At 43.9% G+C, this 21,216-nt stretch overlaps 1 protein-coding gene across 4 annotated transcripts in view; it reads right to left on the reverse strand.

The window, feature by feature from the left end:
• Positions 1-21,216, reverse strand: part of TBC1D16 (TBC1 domain family member 16) — a 115,294-nt gene that overhangs the window by 57,564 nt on the left and 36,514 nt on the right. For all 4 annotated transcript variants that reach the window (XM_088482650.1, XM_088482649.1, XM_088482647.1 and 1 more), the window contains 2 exons: positions 10,734-10,941; positions 8,736-9,213 (listed from right to left, as the gene is read on the reverse strand). In XM_088482650.1, the coding sequence (XP_088338776.1) occupies positions 8,736-9,213; positions 10,734-10,905 (650 nt within the window). In that variant the 5' untranslated portion in view covers positions 10,906-10,941. The remainder of the gene's footprint in view (positions 1-8,735; positions 9,214-10,733; positions 10,942-21,216) is intronic.

The raw sequence follows: 21,216 nt of genomic DNA on the forward strand, positions 1-21,216 counted from the left end.
TCTACATATCTATCAATGCAACTCGAGATTTATACTACACAAAGATATTAGTACAAGTTGACAAGCTGAAACCAAGGGAGTAAACCTGTAAGCCAAAATAGAAGCCTAGCAATTCTTCATGAAGACTACAAATTGCAAGCTGAACAGACATGGTTTAAATAAATGTACTGTTGAATATGATGTAGACTAGGTGTTGTATATAATTATGGACATATATAGGTATGTAGTACTATGGTGAGAATGTATAGTATGGGTAAGGATACAGGAGTCTAATGGAAGATATATATTACGGTTGGCAGATTATGAAAATCACTTACATACTGTACATAGGACAAAATATTCCTCCAAAACTGGCAGCCAACAATTGCACAGATATACTGTAACCAAGTGGTTCCCAAACTGTGAGCCGTGGCACCCTAGGGTGCCTCAGGTTCGTGGTCCAGCACCAAATCAAATTATTTATGGTCAATGTAATGTAAATATGTGGACAATCAGAAGTGGAAACCTGTCCACCACCACATAACTGAGCCTAGGGATGACCGGTCAGCACAATTCACTTCACTTTACTACTTCACTACATTTTTTTCAGAATTTTTCAATGACAAACTTTTGGCTTAGGGCTGCCGTGAAAACAATTCTGATACTTTAGGGCGCCGTGATTCAAAACAGTTTGGGAACCACTGCTGTAACCCCTCTACCCACAAAAATCTGTACAGACGCACATTTCTGCCAACCTCTGCCTGTGCCACCTCTCCTATTGCCCCTACAACTCCAGCAGCCAGTAACACTGTGGAGAACTGCCAAAGATTCTCTAAATCTCCCAGTGTCTAATTTACACAACTTTTTGGGATTGTTCAGATCAAACATTACCCTCATTTTCTAAGCAAAACTGGTCTTTGTGGGTAGATCAAACTCCCTTCATTAGTTATCTGAAAAAACATTTGGCTATCTTCCTTCGTTGTACTCTCTGTACAGGTACGCTATCATTAGGTTATAAGGTTATAAGGTCTGATACAGAGACAATATAACACATGCACACGTCAGGATATTCAACTTTTCTGCTTTAGACCTTTTGCAAATACATAAAGGATAATTAGTAGGGTACAATTTTATATACATTTATATCTTACAGCGACATGCCGCCAATGGTGCAACGAGGCACAGTATATAGTTATGATTAATGTCCATTCGGATGCTTGTGCATTAAATGATTAGTCCTGAGAGATGCCAATCAGATCATGCAGTACACTGGCTTCAGGTGCCCAGACAAGGTAAAGAGACTCACTAGGCTACCCAAGGCTGGATGATTGGTGGAGGGGGGAACTGCACTCGTGGGTGCTTGGTCACAGGTTCAGGAGCTGCTAATAGACTGGACTTGCCCCTTCTCCTGGATAGAACTTTGTTACTGAGTGGGGTGGGGAGGAGGGGAGGAGGGGGGGAAGTGGTTGCTAAAGCGCTACACCTTCTTGTGCTTTTTTGCTGCTGTAATGTTTATTAAGAGGTAAGGCAGAATGTTAATAGGAAAATGAGGGTTTATTTTGAGAGTCACAGTGCTCTCTCTTTAAAAACAATATAAGTATCTATTATGATTCTGATGTGGGTTTGTTTTGAGAGTCACAGTGCTCTCACCTCCGGATATATATATCTATGAACGACATATCGGCCAGCTGCGCTACCCACAAGTGTCACTACACACATTACCGGGGTCTGAGAGAAATTGCTGGCATAACTGAACGCTCTGGGCATTGGTACTGAGAGAGGCACATCGGACGACCCAGTGAGACAAGAATCTGATACCACCCAAGACATAACTGATCAGCGTCACCTCCTGTGTCAAAGCACAAGTCATATCCTCTAGAGTAAATTAATTGCAAACACTAATAACAATGTAACAACCAGGGCCGGATTAAGGGAGGGGCGACAGGGGCGGTCGTCCCTGGGCCCCCACACACAGAGGGCCCCCACACTACTGCATGCAGCAGCACATTCAGTGCTGCTGCATCAGCTTGGGGCAGGGCGGCAGTGTGGACGGCACATAAGTGCGGTCCGCACTACACAGCACAAACACACAGCCACCGGCGCCGGCAGTTGTGTGTTTGTTTTAGTAGCCGATGAGAGTCACACAGACTCTCATCGGCTGCTGCGCTGCGGCCCACTGCCGGAGCCTCCGTCTTCCGGCTCCCGCAGTGGCGGAGCGGGCCGGCCTGGGAGGACGCCGGACGGAAGAGAAGATGCCGGAGCGGGGCTTAAGGTAAGTGGAGAATTTTTTTTTTTTTTCAGTGTGTGTGTCTGGGGGTGGGGACAACTACTCCTAAGGGCACTGCTGCATTTGGACTACTACTAGGGGCACTGCTGTGTGGGGGGGGAGTACTACTAGGTCCACTGCTGTGTGGGGGGGGGAGTACTACTAGGGACACTGCTGTGGGGGGGAAGTACTACTAGGGGCACTGCTGTGGGAGGGGGAAAATACTACTAGGGGCACCGCTGTGTGGGGGGGGATGTACTACTAGTGGCACTGCTGTGAGGGGGGAAGTACTACTAGGGGCACTGCTGTGGGAGGGGGGAAATACTACTAGGGGCACTGCTGTGTGTGGGGGGGGTGTACTACTAGGGGCACTGCTGTGTGGGGGGGGATGTACTACTAGGGGCACTGCTGTGGGGGGGGGAGGACGAGTACTACCAGGGATACTGCTAGGGGGGGAAAGGATGACTACTACTAGGGGCACTGCTGTGGGGGGGGGGGAGGAGACTACTACTAGGGACTTATGGGGGTACTACTAGGGGCACTGCTGTGGGGGGAAGGACTACTACTAGGGACTTATGGGGGTACTACTGGGGGCACTGCTGGGGGGGGGAAGGACTACTACTAGGGACTTCTGGGGGTACTACTAGGGGCACTGCTGGGGGGGATTGGACTATTACTAGGGACACTGCTGGGGGCACTGCTGGGGATACTACTGGGGGCAATGCACACTGCTGCGACCACTACTGTGGGACACAGCATAGAGGGTGATTACTACTAGGGGTACTCCTGGGGGGACTACTGTTGAGGGGGGACTGCTACTGGGGGCATGGCTGGGCTCTGTGTGGCTTGAAGGGGGCCCCCGCAACTTAGTTGCCCTGGGGCCCCCACAAGCCATAATCCGGCCCTGGTAACAACAGATTTAGGCATTCTACCTTAGCGTTTGCAATACATTGTACCAGAGGATAGGACTTTAAAGGGTCTCTTTATTAACACAAGTAAACCATGTGCTGACAGCTTTAGACCTTCTACCCATTGGCATTAGTATGGTGTACATTACTAGCATTTTAAATGCTATTAGAACACATGTAAACTATACTCACATGCATTGTTACCAGCATTTTGTTCTATTCACATGTATATACAGCATGTAAACACTTGGAACATGTAAACACAGGAGTAGGAACCAATGTCATACTTGTAAAAATGCCAGTGGGTACCTAGCATTACGGCTGGAATCCAGCATATTAACTGTACACCGTTCCCCGGCAGCATTTTGCAGACGATTTCAACATAGTTCTAACAAGAAAATATATCAGTGGACTTAGCTGAATACTGTAGTGAATAGAGAAGGGAGATATGACAGAGCAATTTCTTGTATTCAAACTCAGTTGACACATGGTGGCTGAAGTAGCCAGCACGCACAGTTTTAAAGGTTAGAAACAATGTAAGAAATCATTTATCCACCAGAGAGCAGCAATAATGTCATAACAGTTTGCTAAATATACGACTGTTATTAGGAGGATGCAAAAATGTATTCTGTTTTATATGTTTAAAGATTAAACTTACACTCTGCACTAACCACATACGAAGACAACATTTCATATTCTGTAAGAGTCGTACAAAAAGCTGCAAAAATGGGCCGAGTGGCACAACTGGAATTGTTTTTCATGATGCCACCTATGGAAAGCACCTGCACTAGAATGTCGCCCAGGCTCCAACCAGCATTATATTAGAAGAATATAGCCAAATCTGAAAATAATGACGGGAAGGCTGTAGAGTTATAGAGATTATAAGGACAGACTTTGGAATGACGTGTGTACTCTTCCCACCTGCGTATTTCCAGGTGGATCTGCAAGTGGTTGGGCAAAACATTTTGAGGGCTACACTTGTGTATGCACTTGTTGGACAAAAGGTGATAATGATTGATGGCTATTCACTATTTGCAATATATTAGAAATGTACTGTCCCCTCAATGGTATTCCTTTTTTACTGGTAATAACAATTCTATTAGTCTCATTCAATAAAAAGCATCTTCCTCATCGTTAGACCAGAGACTGAGGGCCTGATTCAGACCCGCTCGCAAGCAGGTCGATGGTGGCCCAGTGCGCGCGCCAGCCCCGTAGCGAGTGAGACTTTCACTCGCTCCGGAGCTCGCAGCAAAGCAGGGCGGCTGACGATGTTGATCGACAGCTCGCCCCGTTTTGTAGGCGGGTAGGGGGGTTGGCTGAACAAACGGAGGGGTTCCAGAAGGAACGCCTGCCGTTTGTGGGCGTCCCTACTGACATCACTTGTGATGTCAGTAGTGGACTTCCGGCTCTATTAGAGCTGGAAGTCCACTCGGCATTGCGAGTGCTGAGACCCTACCTTAGTGTCTCCTCGCAATGCCGATGGTCGCGATAATCGCACCCACAGCTTAGTGAGCGGACAGGGAAAAAAAAAAAAATACTCCCCGTTAGTGGCACAGTATGTTTTGTGGTTATTTTAATATTTATTTTGCAGATGAACTACAGGTACCAGCATGCAGGGGAGGCTTGCTGGGACCTGTAGTTCTCCAGCAAAAGACAATATTATTACATATATTTTTTACATACACCTTAACACGATAAACCCAGCATCCACTGGCCAGGGCTACCGGGGATAGCCCCAGGCTATCAGCTCAGGCTTGGGGTACCCTGGAGAGTGGGACCCCTTTATTGGAGGTCCCCACCTCCCCGGGATCCTCGACCTGGGCTGTGTGGCGGTCAGGTGTAATGCTTTGGCCGGGGGACCTGGTGAAAGGGTTCTTCTGGCTGTGGCATTACACCCCCGTTAGAAAGAGTCCAGTGCTGGTTATGGAAAACACAGGGGACCCTACTCATTTTGTCCATTGTATTTCCACAACCAGGACCAGCTTAGCAGAGCCCAGTGCTGGTTCTTTAAATACAGGGGACCCCTACACATTTTTTCCACTGTATTTTAAGAACCAGAACCGACTCTACAGAGCTTGGCGCTGATTATGCTTGTGGGGGAGGGGGGCATGTAATTTTAAATTATTTTACTGTTACTACTTTTTTAATACACAGAAACCTTCACGGATCTCACTGATCTGTGAAGGCTTCTGTATAACTCTGACCTTTTAATGCTAGTCGCACAGATTTGCATACTGTAATAGCCTCAAACTCAAAAGTTCGCAGGCTATTACATTTGCGAGTTGCAGCACCAGCTCGCACCTTCTAAACACACGAGCAGGTGCAAGTTGTTTTTTTACTAAAACCTCGCACTCCATTACATGCCGCCCATGATGTCAGTCTCCAGCTGCTGTGACTGATGAATGAAGGATGCTAACATTGTGTGGCATTAGTAGTAGCAATTGGAGATGTGAGTAGAGGCGCATGTGGTATAGGCGTGTGCCGCTGTCCGTAATCGCGCATGTTCTATAGTTTCGTCAGCTTTTTTAAAAATAAAAGAAAATTCTACTATATTATAAACACCTCTTACAGGGCCTGGCTGGATACCAGCATGAGAGATCATTTTTCTTTCAGACCACACTAAAATGACAGCTGTTGATCAATTTAATAATTATGGGCGAATACTTACAGTTTCGTTTAGTATAGCAGGAAGTTTTTCAAACTGATCAAAGAGTACTAAGCCCTGGAGGGAGATAAAGTGGACGGAGATAAAGTACCAACCAATCAGCTCCTGTCACTTTACAGGCTGTGTTTGAAAAATGACAGTTAGGAGCTGATTGGTTGGTACAATCTCTGTCCACTTTATCTCTCTCTATATCCATTAGACGATATACATTGGACGTTTTGAACAATAACAATATCGTTATCGTCCGCAATATTGTCCAGTGAATATGCTGTCAACGACAAGCGGTGCGCGCTCCCGCTGGTTGTTAACGACATCTTTCATCGCCCGTACTTGCAGAGCAATCTGACAATATCATCAGGTTCTTGCAAGTACGGGGATGTGGGAGGGTGCTGGCACTGAATGATATCATTCAGTGTGGGTGCTCAATTTGGTTAACGACAATGAGCACATCCACTGCCGGGGAAACACTAGACGATATTGCTCATGGAGGATATCGTCTAGTGGATACTCGGCATAAGGCTTAGTACAAACCTATAAGACCCAACTGTCAAATCATCTAAGATAACTTCCCTAGCCTCATGACACATTATAACATTATCTGATAGGTGTATTGTCAGAGATAACTCTTACTACAGCCTTGCTTGTACCTTCAAGAACACCTGAAACAACTGTAAAAAGAGGCCTAGTTTGCTGCATAACTGCAGGACATAAAACAGTCAGCGACTGAAGCTACAGACCAACAAAGAAAATAAACTGATGATAACTCCTTTAAAACATCATGACAAAATTTCAGACTTTCAGATAACATCAAGTGCAGTTAATCACTATAAAGGCATATTGAGGACATTGTTATAGGAGACTACAGCGGCAACAATCAGAGAATTGTATTAAAGGTAGAAAACGAATCACAGGGCATAATACTCACTGATAGACTTCTGATCAGTGCATAGACCACACAGGGTGAATGGCTCATTTTATGGATTACTCAAGATACATGGATAGCACAATATCCAAGTTTTCCAGGACCTCTCCTGGCTCACACTACAGCGTAGAACAAATCTCTAACCTATCTTCCTGGCCTTATAAATAATGAGTAAGGGAACCCTTATTGTTGGAGGGATCCCCTTTTTCTTAACCACCACTAAACAGGAGTTAACAGCCACTTGGAGACTACAATGAATTTGCTACATAGCCAAACCAACTAGAGCTAAAACCGGGATGTAGTTATGAGACCGGCGGCCGCAATGCCACTGGTCTAAATCCCGACGGGGGAAGCCCGACACAGAACTTAAGATAGGTGCCGAAATACCGACGCCTATCTTAATACTGACGCCGGAATCCAGAAGGACGCCAGCCCGAACGAGGTAAGTCCGGGGGCATCTTAGCTGTTAGCCAAGAAGGGGGAGGGCTAGGTTTAGGCAGCGTAGCGTGGTTACGGTTAGGTTTTTTGGGGGCGGAGGTTAGGGTTAGGCATCCCTAGGGGGGAGGGTTAGGTTTAGGCATGAAGGGGGGAGACTTAGGTTTAGGCACTAACGGGGAGTGTTAGGGTGCGAGGTGGGGAGGGTTAGGGTTAGGCTACAAGAAGGGGGGAGGGTAAGTATACTTACCCAACCCTTGTCGGGATACTAACCATCGGGATGCCGCTGTCAAAATTTTGACAGGACTCATCCCGACAGCCAGCATTACATATCGATTCCCTAAAAACAAAGCTCACAACAAAACAATAGGATATAATTATCAGTTTAACGAACCCTTAAATGCTCAATCAGCGGTTCAAGAATCCCACTTCAAACTGTGGTGGCTGTTTGTAATGTACCCCCTTTAGTATAGAAGGTAATCTTTCAGGGACAGTCAGACACCTACGAAATCTCGCCACTTGCCGAAACTTGCTGGCTATTACATTTGGGCACTGTATCTGTAATTTCTAGAGCACCATACAGTCTGGCAAGTTTTGCAAATCAGCATACAGTTTCCATCTGTCCACACATTTATCCTTTAATTAAACAGAGCACTGCATAAAACAGGTACAGGTAGTAATTACATGCAGTCGTGCACATCATGAATAACTGTGAGCTGCTCTTTGGCTTTGAAAGCACTGAAGGTACTGTAAATACTGTCAATTAGGTCACTAAGTACTGGGAAAGTTGGAGGAAAGAGGTTTAGACGTTCCACCCGGGTCAGACATTATGCAGAATAGAGCGATATTTGCTAATAGTGGGATTAAAGTTGGCACCAATGAAATAGATAAGGTTTGTGTTTTGGAGCTTTTATTAGTAAATATACAGGTGTTGTTAATGGGATGAGTACGAGATGCCGGCGGTCAAAATCCAACACCGGTAGGTATCCTAACCCTCTCCCTACCCTACCCCTCCTCTGTGCCTGAACCCAACCTCTCCCCCTTGTGCCTATATCTAACCTCCCCCCAGTGCCTAAACCTAACTTCCCCCTCCCCGCACCCTAAACCTAACCCTCCCCCCTAGTGCCTAAATCTAACCTCCCCCTCCCTGCACCCTAAACCTAACCCTCCCCCCCTAGTGCCTAACCCTCCCCCTACTGTCTAATATAAACCCCCAACCCCGCTAATTACCCTCGGGATGCTGGTGCCAGGATTCTGATAGTGTCAGGGTTCCGGCTGCCGGTATTCTAATCACCGGCATCCCCTGTGCCGGCATACTGAAAGTATCCTGTTGTCAATGTCTGATGAGGTTTGACATGAAAATGTGTTTATTTGTTCTTTACAATCATTACTCTTTATGGAATGATTGAATTAATAGAAGGTCCTCAAAACGATGCCTAAATGTTTTAACTATCTTAAGCATTACATTTATGAAGGACAAGTTGACCCGATGATATTTATGCTGTGCGTTGTGTTTTCTGTAGAATGCCTAATTGTAATGTCTATGTTCAGTTAACTTACCTGATCTCATTCTCCAAAAACACGGAACTACTGCTTTCTCCAAGGGCTTCACTTATAGGCGACATGCAAAAGGGGGAAGAGAAGGCATCCGAATCAGAGTCCAGAGTGCTGTCTTTGCTCACTTCATCAGAAGATATGTCCAGAGAGCGCTCATCCTCCACCTGTTCTACAGAGTCCCCTGTCCCCTCTCCAGAGTCACCAAAGGGATTCTGCTCTGCCGGAGAGCTGGCTTCTGTCTGTCTGGAGTTATCCCCGGTGGTCTCCTTGGTGAGTACAGATGGTTTTAGACATGTGGAAGGTACAGTATTTGCAGAGTGTCTATTTCTTTTGCGCTGGGCTTTTCTGACAGGGGAACTCTCAGGGGTGATATATCGCAGAGCCTCCTCATCTTGTCGCTGGATACGAGAGTTAGGGACCCAAGCCAAGATAAGGGTTGTTCCCAAAGACTCATCCTTCTCCATGTACACACACAAGTATCCTGAACAAAAGACATTGATACCTTATTTTAGCCTGCCACCATGTACTAATCTTGGTCATTTACTAACATGCACACTTGGAGACACTAGACTACAGGTACCCACGGGATTCAGTGAGCGATTCAGAGGTGTCTTTTTATGCAGAGCCAATGCAACTTAATGATAATGACGCAGCTGATGGAATTTGTACCGAGATGCAGACCGGCTGTGGCTCTAATCCGATACTTTGCGTAAAAAGTTGCACCTTCTGCACCACCATTGTTCGTCCATTGGACATTAAAAAGCCCTATGGTTGCTCAGAATGTTTTTCAGAATATGGCTGCCTGTGCCAGTGCAACTGTGAAAAAAGGTGCATTGGCCATGACACATCAGTGCCAGACTAGCCACTCCCCTTTTACCTCCCAGGACCACCCACCGAAATTGCCTCTCTCTGTGACAAAATCATTCTGCGTCCCCTGGTGGTAACATCGAGACGCATGCGCTGTGCCACTCGGCCACATGAACAGTTCAAAATACATGGGCCCACTGCACAAACATCAGGACTACATCCACCTCTGAATCAAGCCCTCAGTCACTAAGGGTGTGCACATTTCCATAAAGGCCAACATATTGAAAGTTTATGTCCTGGGGCATTTTGTCCATGAGCAGGAGTATCCTGCAGATATGTTATCTAGGCATAGCTTTAAGTAACACTATTCCCATTATCACATGTTTACTGAACTTTCTTTGTTTATACTGCAAATACTCTTCAATAAATATTAACTTATAAAGCCCAGAGAATCAGAGCAGATGGTGAGAATTTAATTCAATGTTCTAAATAAGAGGAAATGTAATTTACAGATAGTAATAATGAAAGCTACTGTATGGTTACTTTTAAAGGACAAAGCTTAAACTTTAAGGCCTTGCTCCAGTCTCTTCTCTAGTTTGTATTACGCTCTATAAACTGATGACTCCTCCTTCCAAGCATCATTGTCTTCAGGCAGAGAGTCCCAAAATGCGCTGCAACATAATTGTGCCATAGAACTAGACGGCATGTACCATAATACTTTGCGCAGGGGTCTGTTTACTAAGCCTTGGATGGAGATAAAATCGATGGAGATAAGGCGCCAGCCAACCAGCTCCTAACTGTCATTTTTCAAACACAGCCTGTGACATGACAGTTAGGAGCTGATTGGTTGGTACATTATCTCTGTTAACTTTATCTCCATCCAAGGCTTTGTAAATAGACCCCTAAGGGTTTATGGTCCAAAAAGAAGGTTAAGCTACATATATAGGGGTGTATGTGACATAATAAAAATTAAAAACAAATAGCTAGGATTAGAATTATGCATAGGCAACTCATAGGAAGCAGGCTGCTGTGAACTACAGTATGAAAAGTTTATTCACAGCTTACATGCTCTGCATACATTACAAAGACTGTACATTGGATATGCTTGATATCTTATTGTTCATGTGCAATATAAACTGTGCTATTACCAGACTACAGACAACCCACTCATGTCCATTAGTCAGTTGTTCTCACCTGGATGATGGGATGCAACATTCTGCAGCAGCTCTGGGGGGTGCACACATACATTGTTTTTAGAGAAGATGATCTCTCCATCCAATATGGAGGATGTTCCTCCCCCAGAGCCTAAGGTCAGGAGGTCGGAAGCCTTGGAGGAAGCACGACGAAGAAGCCGTCCCAGAGACATGGCACCAATTCCATCATCTGTTGAGCTTCAAACCTCCTGCAGCACAAGGAGAATCACATCACAGTAGGTCATAAAGATACCATCTATGTCCTTTATTCACCTCATCAGCTTACAGCTAATAATGCAGGAGGGTGCAGACCAGCAGTAGGGGAAGGTTGCAGAACTACAATGGATACTAAGTGAAGAAAAAGAAGCAATGAGTGTCGTATGACATGGGATGTATGTCAATGTCATATGCATGTGTCACATAAGGATGTCACACCAAAAATGGCCATTGTATGTATAGTAATAGCAAGGGCAAATAGGATACATCATGAGTACTTTAAACATACTTACCTGGACTATCATACTAGAACATGGACTAATCTGGCAAAGCTGTCACTCAGCCCAACCTACTCTGCACATGTGGTTTGTTTGCAGAGCTGCGTTAGTGCATGGCCACTCTCTTGGTGATCTAAACATATGTGATCGAACCCTATGAACTTTAGACAAACTATTCCATATTTTACAGTTGCAAATAAATCTGTCTCTCTTTGGTGGAAGGACAATGCTTTATATTATCATTATTATTCATGATTTCATATATTACTATTATCAGTTCTGAAGAAATCCTCCCACATGTTAAAAGCCTGTTATTTTGAAAAGTAAAATCTGCAAGCCGTGTACACAAAAACCGTGATGACAGGAAATGTGACACAGCACAGCAGAGAGTCTTTATATTAAACCCCCTTATTTTATATCGCTGCTTATCGAGGCAATAAAAACATCAGTTATGACAAGCAGATAAACGGATACCAGCCTGAAGCTCTAATAACTGAATACAAAAAAAAACCATCAGTGATGAAATTGAAAGTTTCCAATTCTCAATATCTATAACATGACAGGAATCAGATGCATACTGGTATAATAAATCTCATGGATGGGTTGTTCTACTTGTTTTAACGTCTCACATTGTGTATTACAGCCTAAAACAGTTAATACCATAGATCAAGAAACTAAAATACAGAAAATGAATAGAATCTGCTTTTTTTCTATTTTTAACTAATTTAAAGGCAATCATTAGGTGTACAGTAATCATGACAAACTCCTATAAAATAAAATAAGGTACCATAATAAATGAATCAAATTGATATATAGGTAAATCAGTAAATTTTTAATAACTGCAAATATATACATTTGTAGACACTAGAAAACAGGCACCCACTAGAGTATATAGGGGCAAACTCAATTAGCCGCGATAATGCAGTAATTTTTTCATGCTCTACGTTTACGCACCCTTCGTGTGGAAATTTCGCTTATTGTGCCTATGCATGCCATGCATTGTACACAATGCAATCCGGCATTTGCGTGAAAATTCTTCCTTTTACCGGCGATAAGTATAGGTGAAAATGGGGAAATCTGCCTGTACCCCCAAAAAAAGGCAAAGTGATATAGGATAACAGTACAGAAGTGTATTAGTGGCCTAATAAATGTATTTGGGGAGGTTCTTAAATTGGCTGTTTTATTCCAATTTCTAAAGCAGCCAAATAATGATAGAAAGTGAGTGGTTTTTTTTGCAAAAATAAATATTCTTTTTAAATTGGAAGGTGCATGAAATGGTACAAAGTACATATTTGTGTTATTTAAAGACGCTTTTAAAAACCTTCAGAATATGCCTGTAATACACACCTGCGTTCTTAAAAACACCTGCCCCATTCATATAGCACACCCATATACCTGTCCCACATCAATTAACTCATTTTCCAGCACGTTGTACTTTTTCCCCCCAAAAAAATGTAATTATTGGCCAAATTCAGCTAATTAAAAACTTCTTTTTGCATAATTAGTCATTAAGGATGGACATTTTTATCTTGAAATAGGGCTTTCATCTGCTCAGGAGGTGGTGAAAACTTTAAGGCGACTTTATGCTATTGAAAATTTGCATCTGTGCTGGCCGGGAGACTTGCCCCCCCTACCGGGGAGCCAGGTGCGACACCTGATTTTCGGGAGGCTCCCGACAATTTCGGGACAGTAGGCAACTATGATACTGTATATAGCTCATGTCATTAAATACAAGGGGGTAGATTTACTAAAGTGCGGTTGTTGCCCATAGCAACCAATGGAATTCTAGCTATTATCTTCTAGAAGGTGCTAGATAAATGTTAAGTAGAATCTTATTGCTTGCTATGGGCAACATCTCCACTTCTAAAAACCCACACTTATTACACAATTATACCACAAGGAGTCCATTAGGCCTAATTGAATACCTGCTATTTATTTTGTATTAATCATTGATCAGGATTTATCACTGTCAATTACTTATTATTGTTAAACATTTGTATTCAGAATTGCCAACAGTCTCTAATTTCAGGGACAGTCCAAGGTTTGAAAGACATTCATGGAAATGTCCTTCTTTTCAGTACTGAAGACCTGATTATAAAAATTATATGCAATTCTTACCACTGTTTTTTCTCCTCTGGGCTTAAGTTAATATTTATTAAAGAGGAGCATTTTTACTGGGAAAAAATTGTTTTATAATAAAACTGATGCAATATGATATGGCAATAGATGGCAGTGCTTCAGGATCCACTGAGACCATTTCAGCATATCATGGACAGAACAAATGAAGGCAGATTTGTACATACTGTAATTATCCGTTTTTGCTTTAAGCATTTATTTTGAACTGGATCTGTGGGGTTTATTTGCTGTTAACCACCCTGTAACTGCAGAACGGCAAGGTTTAGATTCCTCAAACAAGCAGTTATTAGTATATGGATCTAATGCTACACTTAAGCTGGGTACACACCTAACAGATATATCTGCAAATCGAGTGATCTGTAGATATATCTGCAGATGATGGTTGCTCATACACACTGAACAACCATCATCTGTCGCACCCCCCCACCCTGCGGCCTCTGCTGCAAGTGTGCAGGCGGTCAGCTAATGGTTAATTATAAGTTTTTCACCAGTTTTTCCAATATATTTAAAGTAATATCTCTCTCTCTCTAAGTGGAGATGTTGCCCATAGCAACCAATCAGATTGTTGCTATGATCTTCTAGAAGGTGCTAGGTAAATGTTAAGTAGAATCTGATTGGTTCCTATGGGCAACATCTCCACTTATAAAAACTCTCACTTTAGTAAATTTACCCCTAAGTCTTTCCTGCTGTAGCACAGTGAAAAATATATATGTTTTGTAATTAAACAGGTTAAAACAGGTATTATTTTTCACAATGTTACTGTAACCCAATTAGTGAAAACCTGGGCAGTTACACAAAAACCAAAATGTGTTTATCTAAGGTAAAATTAAAGTATATGACTTATGCTGCCCATCCACTAGGCGATTATACCTAGCAATGGAGTGATAACGATGGTTTTTTATAACCGCTAAAAAAATGCCTGCGCCAACCACGTGCGATGTTTAGAACACTTGATGCATCCTTATGACACTCCGAATGTCAGCGGTTGATTTTCGCCAAAGGGCGCATCTTACAATTTTTTTTCCTCTAAAGTATCATTAGGGGGGCTGTCCAAAGGGTTCTGAAAGAAATCCCCACATTTTTAGCTAAAAATAGGGATTTTGCATTTTTTTTTCGGCTGATCTGGGGATGGAGAAAACTTTTCTCCTGTTTTTTTTCTCCAATTGCATTTTCGCCTGTTTTTTGGCGAAAATATCGAAGTTTTTTGGCGAAAAACGGCCGGTTTCACCTATGGCAATAAAAACGGCAGTTTTTGCCGCTAATTGAATATGGCCCTATGTTGACAAAAGTGATTGGACACCCCCGCACAAGCAAAATGCATACCATTGCACATGAGTTCCAAATGGCCACTAATGTTGCTGTTTCGACAAGAACACTTCGTAGGGAAACCAATGTACTTGCAGTTCTACAGAAACAGCAAATATTTTTTATCAGTACGACAATGCCACCTGTCATGTTTCCAGGGCGACACTGGACTGGTATACAGAAAATTCGGTAACCCAGATGGACTGGCCAGCTTAGAGTTCAGATCTTAACCCCATTGAGGACCTCTGGGACGAATTAGAGCGATGGGTGCATTCTAAGCCGACTCTACTTTTTCAGTGTTACAGTTGGTCACTGTAGTGAAGGTGGAATGGGAAAACATACCGCCTGCTGTTGCCAGGAACTTGTGGACAGTTTGCCAAGAAGGGTGTCTGCAGTAATCACTGCACGTGGTGGACCTACAAAGTACTGACATCAATAAAATCTCGTTGATCTATTTGCTGTCAGTGTCCAATCACTTTTGTCTACATAGTGTATAACTACTGTGACATAACATAATTTCCCGGTAATAGAGGAACCAGAAATATGGTCTATAAAAAAAGGCAATGAAGCACCTAAACCAGATGCGGTATGAAAAAGAGATCAACACAGGTAAAGGGCAGAGAAGAGACTAATTTCCTTACAAGACTTCATGTACTGTGTTTCCCCGATAATAAAACTCTTATTATTTTTTTTTGGTCCAAAAAACTCCATAGGGATTATTTTCGGGGTAGGGCTTATTTTAAATACCATTGATAGCAATTTCAATAATTCAATACAATTCTTTACTTACCTTTATTTTTTGTCCTCTTTTTCTCTCCTCTCCTCTGCGGCGATGGTCTAAATGACGCTGCCATGCACGCCAGCTGCTGCACGCTCACTGTGAGAGAGTGAGACGCTGCAGCTGTGATTGGATGCCACTGTTAAATCTTTAACAGCGGCATCCATTTCATGCGGGGGGGCAGAGCTGGGGGCATTTTAGTGTAGCGCAGGCAGGGACCAGACAAAATGGGGATTTAGTTAGGGCTTATTTTCGGGGTAGGGCTTATTATCGGGGAAACACGGTAGTGGGAAAGGACAACAAGGAGACAGATTACCTCACTCTATATCAGGTCCACCCAGGAGAATGAGAGTTAAACAAGGAAGTGATTCAACATATCTGGTTACAGCAGTTTCAAGATATCTTTCTAGAACTAGGGATCAGGAGGTTGACATCAGGCTCAAGCTACTTCAAAAAAATCACAGATGACATCTCATAGACTGTAATAGGAAAGTATGTGAGGTGCTAGTGATACTGAGGGTAGTGCTGACTTCACCTTACATAAATACATACAACCATCAGATGACATAATTACATAGAAACCATGGAAGGAGAGAGGGCCCTGCTTGCAAGAACTTACATTTTAGAGAGAATGACTGTATGTAGGGGTATAAAGTAATCTACAGGCTATGGAGCGATATGCAGCTTGCTTTGCCAATAAGTGCACACCAGATAGGTGTGTTGTGCATCTTAGTTTTGTTGCTGTACCATGCATGCTAGAAATGTACTCTGTCATGCACTACTGTGAACATAAATGAAAACCCATGTTTCATTTTCTGCCTAGGTTTTGAAAAATAAGTATGTCAAGTAATGGTGGCCATACACTAGCACGATTTCAGGCCGATTGCCCGATTTCCGACGCGTCGTAAGATGAATCATGTGGGAATCGTGTATTTTTTAAGTAGGATACGATCTGATGCGTGCTCCAGCAGCTCCTAAAACATATCGTATGATCATATGTGCAGCCCATATGATCCGTCGTATTCGTATGCTGATCGTGCCGTGTTTTTCACCATGCGATGCATCGTGCGTCCAACCGCTGTCATTTCAGTGACATTTTGAAGAATGATGAACAGTTTTTCAGCAGGCGCACGATCCAAAGTGCATTCGGGACTGCCAGGGAGCTGCCAGGGAATTCAAGGGAAATCGTAAGATGAATCTTATCTTAGGCTGGTCGTACTGGTGTATGGCCAGCATAAGACTCCCTGTGCCATGCAGCCAAATACATTCTATAATTTGATTAGTCAGAAAGGCAAATTGTGAGTCTTCGCAGAGCTGGCCCTAGCCAATTCGGTGCCCAAGGCAAAATTTTTGGTTAATGCCCCCTAGCCCCATTACCCCAGACCAAGTGATTTTCTCAGCCCCATTGCCCCAGATCTAGTGTGTGTCTCGGCCCCATTCCCTTAGACCCAGTGTGTCTCTCGGCACCATTTCCCCACTGTGTCAGCCTCATTCTCCCCTCAGCCCCAGGGTGTGTCAGCATCATTCTACCCTCCAGCATGTTTCCCAGCCCCAGTGTGTCAGCCTCTTTCCCCCCACCCCCAGCGTGTCTGCCTCTTTCTCCCCCCAAGCCCCAGAGTGTGTCTCAGCCTTGCCTTCCCCCTCCAGCCCCAGTGTATCTCAGCCTTCTCCCCCCAGCCCCAGTGTGAGTCTCAGCCTCCCCCCCAGCCCCAGTGCGTGTCTCAGCCCAGCCCCAGTGCGTGTCTCAACCTTCCCCCCCCCCAGCCCCAGTGCATGTCTCAGCCTCCCCCCCATCCCCAGTGCATGTCTCAGCCTCCCCCCCAAGCCCCAGAGTGTGTCTCAGCCTTGCCTTCCCCCTCCAGCCCGTGTATCTCAGCCTTCTCCCCCCAGCCCCAGTGCGTGTCTCAGCCTCCCCCCCCAGCCCCAGTGCGTGTCTCAGCCCAGCCCCAGTGCGTGTCTCAGCCTTCCCCCCCCAGCCCCAGTGCATGTCTCAGCCTCCCCCCCCATCCCCAGTGCGTGTCTCAGCCTTCCCCCCCCAGCTCCAGTGCGTGTCTCAGCCTTCCCCTCCCCAGTGCATGTGTCAGCCTCCCCCCCCATCCCCAGTGTGTGTCTCAGCCTTCTCCCCCCAGCCCCAGTGCGTGTCTCAGCCTTCCCCCTCCCAGCCCCAGTGCGTCTCAGCCTCCCCGCCCCAGAGCCGCCACTTACCTTGGCTGCTTCTTTTCCGCGGCTCCTCTTGATCCTCTCCTTCCAGCAGCCCGGCCCCTTGTTATGACACGGCGCGCATGACGTCACGTGCACCGTGTCATAACAAGGGGCCGGGCCGGGCCGCGGCGGGGGGTGGCTGTTATGTTGGTGGAGCCGAAGCAGCCGAAGCGGGTCCGCTCCGACTTCAACTATTTAAATAATGGGGACCGGGTCGGAATGAGCTTCTGTGCAGAAGCTCATTCTAACCGGCTGACAGGTACGCTGCCAGGTCGGAGCGGAGCTCCGAACGCGGCAGCGGCAGAGCCTTGAATGCCCATAGGCATTCAGGTCGCCCTTAGGCATAAGCTTATTATGCCTATGCTTAGGGCCGGCTCTGAGTCTTCGCCAGGGCCCCACAGAAGTTTAATCTGTCTACTTTGGTTTTGACGTATTGTATGGGTAAAGTATGGTTTGTCTCCTGTCTCCAACATTGCTAATACCATCTATCTTGTATATTATGATTTAGTGCTTTGTGATTTTTGATTGGTCCACTATATTTTATGGGTACAGGTATGGAAGATCTACAGTGTCTATAACAGACAGTCAATAGATTGACACCAAATGGTTGACAGACAATAGGTAGACAGGGTCAAAAGGTCGATAGTGTCAAATGGTCAACATGAACTTAGATCGACAGGGTCAAATGGTCGACAGAGTCAAAAGGATGTCACACAAAATGGTAGACAATTTTTTGGGTAAGGTTTAGGCACTTGGTGGAGGGTTAGGGTTAGACTGTGGAAGGGTACGGTTAGGGTTAGGCACTGGGGGGGGAGTGTTAGGGTGAGAATTAGGGTTAAAATAGCAAAATAAAAAATTGTCAACCTTTTCGGGGCCAACCAATGGACCCTGTCGACCTTAGTCCATGTTGACCATTTAACCCTGTTTACCTTTTAACCCTCTCAACCTAGTGCCTGTCGACCATTTGGTGCCAACCTATTGACTGTCTAACTAAAGGCGGGTATCCACTACCCGACAGTGAAAAGACTGAATGATAACGATATCGTTATCGTTCAGTACACTGCAGGGTGCCCACACTGAACGATATGTCATTTAGTGTAGGCACAATCATCTGCAAACATGCTGAACCTGACGATCTCGTCAGGTTGACCAGCATGTTTGCACGATGATAGATGTCTAAAAGACCAAATTTTCAAACGATGTTCAAATGATTATCGAACAATATAGATATCATTATCGTTCAATCGCTCATTTTAATCGTCTAGTGGATAGGCACCTTAAATACTGTAGATCTTTCAATCCACACTCATTTTATGGTAGTATGTCTGCAATAAGTTAGCAGTCTACCTTCTTACTACTCACTAATTATGAAGAATAGAAATGTAACTTTAACCATAAAATTGCATATACTGTATGGCAGAGAGAAACAATGTAAAGCTAATGTTATGTCAGGCCTGCATACATACATTTACTGGCACTTATCTACTTACCTTCCCTAAAGGTCATGCCGCAGCAGCCACACCAATAAGCTCAGCCTCTTTGGCTGAGCTTCTCTTTTTGCATATTAAAGCATCAGGGACACACTGACATAGGAGACATGTTCACTTTCATTAACATGCATAGATTATTGCTTGCCCAGCTAAGGTTAAATGTAACACTATCCATACATAAAAATAGAACAATGTGACTTGATCATGGCCTTGGACTACACACACTATATAACAAACCTTCCTTCTGAACTTAGTCATAGCAATGATCTTAAGCTTTTGACTACAAACCACACGTTGTTCTTTAAACAACATACTGACATGACATTACAGTTTGCCTTACATGAAGGTTTGTATTCACACTCCACTTTTGAATTATTGAGCACCACACACTGTTTGCCCTGTTAGCCTTTATGAATACTTTCTGGCAATATATAGACTTTACAAAATAACAATTCACAAAATCAACAGGGGAGACCCAATATTTCAAGAGGTTCATTTCTACAGCCTCTCTGTGGAGGTTTCTGATTAAATTCCCTATCAAACACTAGGGTCCATTTTTCTAAGAAGTTAGTTCTCAGACTTATGGGGCAAACCTACACAAAATAGAACATACAAACTCCACACAGATAGAGCCCTGGCCAGAATCGAACCCATAACCCAAGCGCAATGAGACAGCAATACTTATCACTGTGCCATATATTTAGAACTGTGATCATTTGCAAAATCACAGTATTGGTGTGCTGTCACCAACAGGGGAAAACTATAACATATAACGGGGTATTCACCTCACAATAGAAATATACAGATAAAACAATCAAAATGACATATTCTTTTTCAAAAGAGGTCCCCGTGTTTCTTCAGTTTGCTCCTCGGTTTTTGAATTGCTTAGTAAAAAAAAAGTGTGATTTTTATTTTTATATAAACAAAAATGAATCCCTTGCAATCACTGTGTTTTATTTGTGGATAACGCTATAGATATGCCAACTGTTTTCTGTGTATCACACCCTTGGAAATTGTGAAAATATTTATTTTTCACTGGCAAATGGAAATCTTTTAGGCAGGATATATTTTTTCCAAATGCCCATTTGATACTATTGTTGTGCTGCCAAAAGAAAAAAGAAAAAGAAATAAAATGTTAAAAGTTTTATTTTTTAACAACACTGGGAAGATAAAGGGGACAATTCAATTGTTTGAGATAATTAGCTCCCGTCTAAAGTGGCAGGAAGCTAATTAAATGGTTCGTGCGACCAACCCTGCCCTGAACGAAGCACCAGCATTGTCAGGCCCTAATGCACAGAATTAACAGCCTTTCTTGAATATCAGTACTGAGAACAAATCCTTTCTGCCAAAAGTAGTTTCCTCATTCCATCTGAACCAGGCGATCACGCAACCATCTCTCTTCCCTCAACATAAGGATCATAGAAGAGAAGATACATTCTGTATGCAACATCTTGTAAGAACAATATCTATTTACTGGATCAGAGTGAAAGAATTCCGAAAAAAATGGAACACCTGCTTGTTCTCCCATCAGGAATAAAGAAAGGCTGTGTACCAACTAAGCAAACCATTGCAAGATGGATCAGAGGATTAATCAATCATCTTCGTTTATAAGAAGGAAGGACGTAAGGTATCTTCCTTCTTAAGGGAACACTAGGGCAGTATCGACCTCATGGGCTTGGAAGGCTCAGTCGTCTGTGTAGGATATCTGTGGAGCAGTTGCTTGGTCCTCTATACATACGTTCACGAGTCACTATACGTTAAATATTGTGGATGCCTACTTCTGATGTAGTATTCTTCAAGGAACATTTCATTAAATAAAGAAATAAATTGCACTTGTACAAGAATATACTTTGAAGTATTGAGTTGTTATTAGCCCTACCTGTGTTCTGCTTGGGCACATCACAGAGTAATGGCTGCCATGGCGGGGGCGAAGAATAAAGCAGCAGCTTATACTCACAGATAGATGTTTGTTCCAGGAAGCAAGTAAGGGGAGACACTCCAAACAAAAAAGAGGGACGAGGAGGAACTGGGATATATATACACCAGGTGGGTGGTTACTTTGGAAAAACTTCCTGCCTA

The sequence above is a fragment of the Taudactylus pleione genome, unplaced genomic scaffold (assembly GCF_031769625.1).
Source record: "Taudactylus pleione unplaced genomic scaffold, aTauple2 ptg000290l, whole genome shotgun sequence".
Classification (NCBI taxonomy): domain Eukaryota; kingdom Metazoa; phylum Chordata; class Amphibia; order Anura; family Myobatrachidae; genus Taudactylus; species Taudactylus pleione.